At 44.8% G+C, this 8,828-nt stretch overlaps 1 protein-coding gene across 1 annotated transcript; it reads right to left on the reverse strand.

Annotated features, from left to right (window-relative positions):
* Positions 1-368: 368 nt before the first annotated feature.
* LOC135098114 (GTPase Obg-like) lies at positions 369-7,217 on the reverse strand. The gene is made up of 5 exons (XM_064000320.1): positions 7,112-7,217; positions 6,761-6,810; positions 6,268-6,394; positions 3,796-4,034; positions 369-1,488 (listed from the first exon to the last, which is right to left on the reverse strand). Exons 1-5 carry the CDS (start codon positions 7,215-7,217, stop codon positions 649-651), a joined length of 1,362 nt encoding a protein of 453 aa, XP_063856390.1. The 3' UTR covers positions 369-648.
* Positions 7,218-8,828: the final 1,611 nt, after the last annotated feature.

Here is an 8,828-nt window from a genome sequence, read left to right on the forward strand (position 1 = left end):
ATGGGGATGATAGTAGAAATCAGAAGGCATTTCTAACAGGAAATGCTAACTGTGGGTTGATAGATCCTTGCAGCTTCCCTTGTATTCTTATGTTCCCATGTACTCACCCTCCATCCTCTTAATGTTGTGAAGGAGTTCCTGCAGGCGAGACTCAGCATTGGGAGAGTCCATCTTATTCACCATAAGGAGTGCTGGCTTACTCAGCAGGTCAGGTGAATACAGCTCCAACTCCTGTGTGTACAGGTGTGGAGGAGTAACTACAAAGGAATATAAATGAAGGAAAAAGAGCAGCAGATTTCTTGGCCCTTATGAGACTTTGTGGTAAGATGCAAAGGAACAGGAAAAAGAGCAGTGGATTTCATGGGCCTCATAACGATGCCTGCGATAAGGTACAAATTAACTCAAGAGGTAAAAGAGTAGATCTGTTGGCCTTTTTTTTTTTTGCGGGAGAGGGATGTTTGTCATAAACTACACTAATTAAAGTAAAGATGAAGTGTGTGTGTGTGTGTGTGTGTGTGTGTGTGTGTAATAATAATAATAATAATAATAAACGGTTTATTCTTTAGGCAGTCAACAAACTGAAAATGTACATTGGGGGTGGGGAAATACTTGACATTAATCCTAAAGGTAAGTCAAATCTAGAAGAGACTATTGATTGATGGCTCGCACCATGGTGGGAATCGCACTGAGTCTGTACCGGTCCGTACGTGGCACCTTTAGGGGCGTTATCTTATTGTGGTGTCTGGTGGCATGGGTAGGGCGAGGCGCGTCAGGCGGCAGCATGCTTCTGAGACGTGGATGATTCAGAAGTCCCCTTCCAAACTTCTTTAGAGCCTCACTGTACCTGGTGGATAGTCTGGACAGCTTCAGGGTGTTCAGGGCTTCTTCATAGGTGGTGTATGCAGGGCCAAGGATGACCCTGCACGCCCTTTTCTGCACACTCTCCAACTGTAGCTGTTGAGTTTGTGTGAGGGAGGAGGACCAGGCTGGGGAGGCGTACATGAGTTTGGGGAGGATGAAAGTAAGATACACCCCCCTTAACTCATCTGTCGGCGTCCCCAGCGACCTGAGTCTGTGCAGCATGTACAGCCTGTAGGTAGCTGATCTTATGGTGCTGGCGACATGCTGCTTCCAGGTCAGCTGGTCGTCCACCGTGACTCCGAGGAGCTTGGCACATCGGACCACCTGGAGGGGGTGAGGGCCCACTGAGAGCTGGGGAGGGGGCACTGGTACAGAGGAGGTACAGAAATGCATCACCACAGTTTTGTTGTGGTTGATGGTCATCCTGCTCTCCTCCGTCCACGTCTGCAGCCGCTCCAGGATCGCTTGCAGTGGCGAGTAGTCCGGGTTCTTGGTGGAAACTGGGACGCCCACGGTGCAGTCGTCCACATACTTCCAGCGATAGGGGGTGTCAGTGAGGGCGTCGTTAATGAGGAGGAGGAAGCATAGAGGACCCATCTTGGTCCCCTGGGGGACCCCACAAGTCAGCTGTTGGAAAGTAGAGACAGAGCCCTGATAGCGAACGGCCTGACGCCTCACTGTGAGGAAGTCGGCTAGCCACGCTATCAGGTTAGGAGGGAGACCCAGACTCACTGCCTTGCTGATGACAACAGTGTGATCAACAAGATCAAAAGCCTTTTTGAAGTCCACAAAAGCAACAGCTAGAGAGGTGTTTCGCTTGTCCAGGTGGCTGTGGATGAATTCAAGGAAGCTGGTCAGGTAATGGGAGGTGGAGGTGGCTTTAATATTTCAAAACTGTCTGATATCCACGGTATTACAAATTTTGGTGTAGGCCCAGTCATATACAAAATCTTCACAAATAAGGCTAGGGATGGGGGTGATAGAGACTGGTCTGAGGTCATTGAGTGACTGTGGACTGGAGGTTTTGGGGATGGGGGTGACGTAAGACGTCTTCCAGTCCTCGGGGCAAGAGTGTTGGGAGAGTGAAGCATTTATTATTGAGCATAGCGGTGTTGCTAGCTCTACAGCAAATTCCTTGTAAATTTTTATAGGAAGGTCAGTGGGTGTGGTGGATCTTGGTTTGAATTTAAGTATTCTCTTAAAAACATCCACCGCCTGGACACTGGGGGGATGAGAGGGGGCCGGAAGATAGGCAGGAAGCAGAGTTGTGTGGAGGGGAGGAAAGGTTTGACAGATAGCAGCAAAGTGATCGTTCATCTCCTGAGCCGCGAGAGTAGCAGGAAGGTGTGAGGTGCAAGGAAGAGACGAAGTGTGCTTTTGTAGGCCACACAAAGCTTTGATCTTAGTGTACCACTGTCTGTTGTTGGTCAGCTTGAGGTGGTGTATCTTGTCTGGGTAATAGTTTGCCTTTGCAGCCTTAATCTCCCTGATTACTCTGTTTCTTAGTTTCCTGTAAAGGACCGGGCAGGAGTGGAACGCCCAGGTCCGCTGACGCATGAGTATTTTAATGCGGGGTGTCATCCAGGGAGCATCAGAAGGGTGCGTTGTGACGCTCTTGGTTGGGAAGTAGTGGTGGAAGGCCTCTGTGGTGGTGGTGACGTAATTCTGCCATTTTAAGTGGACGTCCTCCACATCCAGCACCTCGGTCCACGGGTGTTGTGTCACCCACTGCCCAAACTCCCTCATGGCTGAGTCAGGCATGGGGCAGTGGGTCCTGGTGACAGCTGACCGGGGGGTCGAGGTGGTGGGTGTGGGTGACCACAGTATGGAGAGGTGGGTGCTCCGTCCCATGGGAGGCAGCGGTTTGGGGGGCGAGTACTGCTGGCCCAGGTCTGTCAGTATAAGGTCGAGGATGGCGTGCGTGCGTGCGTGCGTGTGTGTGTGTGTGTGAAGTGTGTGAGTGAGTGAAGGGTAAGTGCATGACAGGCTGTCCCTGTGATGTCATGCCTTGGAGCAGTGGTTTCCAACCTTTTTGAATTCTTGCCCCCCCTTCATTAAATGACAAGTTCCCTGCACCCCCTCCACTCTGGTTTAAATACTGTTATTTACTGTCATAGTCGGCACAAGTCAGAGATAAAAAATTATACAATACATAATTATGTATGTATACCAATTATGTATTCCATCAGAATCAATAATGTTGACATATAATCATCTACTAAGTAATTTTTCTACTTTATGAAGTGCTTACGCCCCCCCTGGCAGCCCTTCGTGCCCCCTTAGGGGGCCGCGCCCCACAGGTTGGAAACCACTGCCTTGGGGCATCATGCAAACTCTGAGACACTGGTCTGGAGACAGGATGAGGCAGGATGAATCAACCAGGAGAGGGTTTCACAGGAGATCACGTCTTTGTCAGGACTCACAGAAACATGAGTCTGACATGTTACCACTCAGGCCAAGGTGGTCATCATGACCCGAGTGGATTTTGGTTGACCGACTGTCCTGTCACTGCCACAAAGACTTGGCTTCCAACATGACTCAAGCTTGGGATCACAAATTCACATCCATGTGTTTACCAGCAGGGTGTGTCTGACATCCCCAAGGAAGCCACAAGTCAGACACTCATTGTAGGCTACATGTCAACACTGTACAGAGTTTCCCCAAGTCATGATAGAGTTCTGTTCCAACATCATGTCATAAATTGATAAAAACAGAATCAAAACTAAAACATTTTGTCCACATACAACCATAAATGCACAGAATCAGTATTAAGAGCACTAGCAAATAACTCTCCTATTAGTTAAAATGAGAGTAAAGCTGCCAATCAACACAACACAACAGCAAGTCAAAACTGTAAACACACAAACATCACATTCACCCAAAGTTCCTCAGCCCCACACACCCCTGCAGGGCACTGGGCACCCACACACTCACCCTGTTGACCAGCATGACATTCTCGGTGGGTGAACAGTATGGGTGTTTGGGTGACAGCCGGAAGCCGTTGATGTCCACCACAAAGAGGAGGAAGTGTGTCCGCTCCACGTGGCGCAGGAAGCGGTGCCCCATCCCCACGTTGGCCCAGGCGCCCTCGATGAGTCTTGGCAGGTCAGCAATGGTCAGCCACCACATGTCACTGTACTCCACCACACCCAGGGTCGGCTGCAGTGTCGTGACTGGTGGAGGGAACAAAGTAGTTAGAAATTTAAATGATGAGTTATTTCAAGAAAGCAGCATAAATATGTACTACTACTACTACTAATAATAATAATAAAAATAATAATACAGATTTCATTTAATTATTTTTTTAAATGCTTCTCCTCTAATTAATTCCTGTATTCAGTTTTATTACATGCCACTAGTCATGTTTATGAAGCAATCACTTGTACCTAAAAGAGTACTTTCTACATAACTTTCATGAGCCCAAGACAGATTAGCAAAGTAGAGGCATGAAAAATATTCATAGTTGTTGGGAATGGTTCTATGTTTCCTTGAGCAGGCTGTGACTCACAGGCAGGAGATGAAAATGATGAATTGTGTGCACTATGGCAATACTTCTAGCCTGAAGTGTGGTGACAGACAGACAAACATATTCATGGACAGAGAGAGAGAGAGAGAGAGAGAGAGAGAGAGAGAGAGAGAGAGAGAGAGAGAGAGAGAGAGAGAGAGAGAGAGAGAGAGAGAGAGAGAGAGAGAGAGAGAGAGAGAGAGAGAGAGAGAGAGAGAGAGAGAGAGGTGTAATTTTTGACAAACACCTAACTTTTAAGCACTCTATCTGCAATCTCTGTCTACGGCTATCCAGAATCATTCCCCTACTTCTCAAAGTAAAACACTTTGCCCCAATTAAAATTCTTAAATGTCTGTACTATGCTCATATATACCCACACCTTACCTATTGTAATCCTATCTGGTCCCAAACCTACCCTTGTCATCTATCCCAGGTTAATATACTTCATAAGAAAATTATTAGAATATTAACAAACAGTGATTTTAATGAACATACTCAACCATTATTTAAAAGTCTCAATATCCTAAACCTTGCTGATTTATCTCAACTCTCCATTGCATCATTCATGTACAAAACATTAAATTTAAGTAACTACAATACACAACCTTTACACAATTACCAAACTCGAAACCAGTATTCACTTTACATTCCCAGACCTAATTTAACACTGTTCAAACACTCCACCATGTATATAGGACCCAAGATTTGGAATTATTTACCAGGTGATATAAAACAATCAAAGAGTCTATCTTGCTTCAAAACAAAATTAAAGAGTCATTTGTTATACGCTTATTAGTTATACACATGTTATACGCTTGTTATATGTTATATGTCATACGCTAGCTCATCAGACATTACCCTCATGTACTAGTATCATCACAGTAGTCAATAATTCATGTGAAATGACAATAGTGAAAAGTATATCTAATAATATACTATATTTTCCTGTATCTTATTTATTCAACTTTTTCCTATTATTGATAAATTCTTCATACATTTACATTGTATTATTAGTGTCAGTATCTTTATTCTTCTTCTTCTTCTTCTTCTTCTTCTTCTTCTTCTTCTTCTTCTTCTTCTTATTATTATTATTATTATTGTTGTTGTTGTTGTTGTTGTTGTTGTTGTTGTTGTTGTTGTTGTTGTTGTTGTTGTTGTTGTTGTTGTTGTTGTTGTTGTTGTTGTTGTTGTTATTATTATTATTATTATTATTATTATTGTTATTATTATTATTATTATTATTATTATTATTATTATTATTATTTATTTGTTAAAGTGCTATTTTATTCTCTGTTCTGTGCAATTTCTTCCAAAATCAGTATTATTAGGTATTAACAAAGGTAATTTGTGCTTCATATGAGGAGTTCCTTTAGACTTAGCAAGTTATTTATATTTTCATATACCCATATTATTATTATTATAGTTACAAATTTAGATTTCCTGTTATTGCACAAGGTACAAACTCAAGGATAATTCTTCATTATATGGACAAGTGTTTTATTACTCTAATATATAGGATTAAATGTTCTTCTTCTTTCTTCTTCTTTTTTTTATTTTTTTATTTTAAGTTACTTTTATAATTAGTCCTAATATATAAATAAATTATTTTTTTTTTTTATTTATTTATTTTTTTTTTTTGTCTGCCCATAAAGCAGTTGCTTACTAAGGGCTGTTTGTTTGTTATAAAATTATACTAAATCTTAACTCAACTGTAAAATGACAAACATAATAAAGTGTTTAAAGTGTTTAAAGTGTTTAAAGTGAGAGAGTACATATAGTGATAAGACATGAAACAGTATAAAGTAAAGGCAATGAGCAGTGCAGTCAAAAAATCAAGCAGACATGAGGCAGAGCAAAGTGGAGATGATGTGAACAAGGAGAGAGAGGTGCAGAACACTCACAGGGGTAGCTGGCCACCTTGGGTCTGGCCCTGGAGATGGCCCACAGCAGTGCGGACTTGCCAGCGTTAGGGAAGCCCACCAGACCCACATCGGCCAACAGCTTCAGTTCCAGCTTCACAATGTGTCCCTGTGGATGCGGGAACATAGGAACATGAGAACACATCATCAAAAGGGGTAGTGCAAGAAGCCAGCAGGTTTGTACATAGTTTTTCTCACCTCCACAGCTGCTAACTTTGCACAGGTGCCTTATATGTCCATGCACATTGTACATTTCACAAGTATGAGAGGGGGTTTCCATTTCAAGACACTTGTCCTCCAATTATTGATGATCCATTTTGACCTCTCTTTAGGGACTGGCATTCTAGTGAGCCTTTTTTTCTTTTTTAACCTTTTCTTGCTGTTGGCCAGTGACCCACTTACATAAAAACAAATCAATCAATAAATAAATAAGCCAAGGAAGTGCCACTGTTCCTGATGCCCCACCAGTACCCACCTGTCCCTTCTGCCCATTGTACTGGTTGCTGGGGTTGCTGCTCTGCCCACCTCAAGCCACCAACACCTTGTCTCCTGCACAGTTTATCTCACCTGAAAAAAAAAAAAAAGGAAGAAAAGATAAAAATCACACCTTAACTTAGGGAAATATTTCTACTGATTACAGCTTAACCATCCTACACACACACACACACATATACACTAACAACTGATTACTGAGTCCATTCCATTCATCCACCAGTCTATTTCAGAACCAATTCTTTCCTGTCAATAAAAAAAAAATTCTAACAAGAGATCAAAGAGAAAATAAAGACAGGGTGAAAAAGGAAAAGAGTGAGAGTGGCATTCTCACCCAGCAATTTCTGGTGCTGCTCGAGCCAGACGGTGGTGCCTGTATGGACAGGAATGATCAGCTCAGCGCCAGCCTCCCCACAGATGCGATACTTGTAACTGTCCATGCCAGCTGCCCCAACCCACCGCTGGTCTGGCTGAGCCTTGCACAGCTTCAGCAGACTGTGGCCTGTCAGGGAAAGAGAGAGACAGAGAGAGCAGGGTAAGAGGGATGTGGTCTGTGAGATGGAGAGCAGGGTGAGAAGTGGTCTGTGAGAGGGAGAGCAGGGTGAGAAGTGGTCTGTGAGAGGGAGAGCAGGGTGAGAAGTGGTCTGTGAGAGGGAGAGCAGGGTGAGAAGTGGTCTATGAGAGGGAGAGCAGGATGAGAAGTGGTCTGTGAGAGGGAGAGCAGGGCAAGAAATGGTCTGTGAGAGGGAGAGCAGGGCAAGAAATGGTCTGTGAGAGGGAGAGCAGGGTGAGAAGTGGTCTGTGGGAGGGAGAGCAGGGTGAGAAGTGGTCTGTGAGAGGGAGAGCAGGGTGAGAAGTGGTCTGTGAGAAGGAGAGCAGGGTGAGAAGTGGTCTGTGTGAGGGAGAGCAGGGTGAGAAGTGGTCTGTGAGAGGGAGAGCAGGGTGAGAAGTGGTCTGTGAGAGGGAGAGCAGGGTGAGAAGTGGTCTGTGTGAGGGAGAGCAGGGTGAGAAGTGGTCTGTGAGAGGGAGAGCAGGGTGAGAAGTGGTCTGTGTGAGGGAGAGCAGGGTGAGAAGTGGTCTGTGAGAGGGAGAGCAGGGTGAGAAGTGGTCTGTGAGAGGGAGAGCAGGGTGAGAAGTGGTCTGTGAGAGGGAGAGCAGGGTGAGAAGTGGTCTGTGTGAGGGAGAGCAGGGTGAGAAGTGGTCTGTGAGAGGGAGAGCAGGGTGAGAAGTGGTCTGTGTGAGGGAGAGCAGGGTGAGAAGTGGTCTGTGAGAGGGAGAGCAGGGTGAGAAGTGGTCTGTGAGAGGGAGAGCAGAATGAGAAGTGGTCTGTGAGAGGGAAACAGGGTGAGAAGTGGTCTATGAGAGGGAGAGCAGGGTGAGAAGTGGTCTGTGAGAGAGAGAGCAGGGTGAGAAGGAAGTTTCCAAGCCTCATTCCCTGTCATAACAGTGTTTAAATGTCATGTCTCACTTCCTGTCATAACAAACATAATCTCTCTATGTCACTTCCCATCACAACAGACACAGTGTCTCCATGCTTCACCTTCCTTCCCCTCCACATACACATCACCCCCTGCGCCTCCCACTCCCCCGAGGCGCGGCAGACCCATGCCCCCCGCTCCACCCCGCACGTGCAGCCGCAAAACATCCACAAACTTGCTGCGTACTCTCTTCATCTTGTCCCAGTGCTCACACCACCTGGATGGGAAAACAGCTTTAGGAAATTGTTATAGGTACATTCCTATATTTTCTGGAGCAAAGTAAAATATATTGTTATGGGTATCTTTCTACCTTCTCTGGAGTAAAAAAAAAAAGGAAAAAAAAAGTAAAATCTATCTATTTATCTATATACAGCAGCAGCAGCAGCAGCAGCAGCAGCAGCAGCAGCAATAATAATCTATCTATCTTTCTGTATACCAGACTGGTAATCACATATGTAGTGGCCCATACAAAGCAACACACACACACACACACACACACACACACACACATGGACTGCAAGAGAAGAAAACCCAGTTAAATCTGAGAGATGGAAGAGAAGGAACTGGTAAGGA

Source organism: Scylla paramamosain, unplaced genomic scaffold (genome assembly GCF_035594125.1).
Source record: "Scylla paramamosain isolate STU-SP2022 unplaced genomic scaffold, ASM3559412v1 Contig45, whole genome shotgun sequence".
NCBI lineage: Eukaryota > Metazoa > Arthropoda > Malacostraca > Decapoda > Portunidae > Scylla > Scylla paramamosain.

Coding starts and splice junctions, on each gene's coding strand:
- LOC135098114 (XM_064000320.1), bottom strand. CDS start 7,217: ATGGACAGTTACAAGTATCGCATCTGTGGGGAGGCTGGCGCTGAGCTG. Junction 6,811..7,111: donor GCAGCACCAGAAATTGCTGG/GTGAGAATGCCA, acceptor TGGTGGCTTGAG/GTGGGCAGAGCAGCAACCCC. Junction 4,035..6,267: donor CAAGGTGGCCAGCTACCCCT/GTGAGTGTTCTG, acceptor TCCCTCCACCAG/TCACGACACTGCAGCCGACC.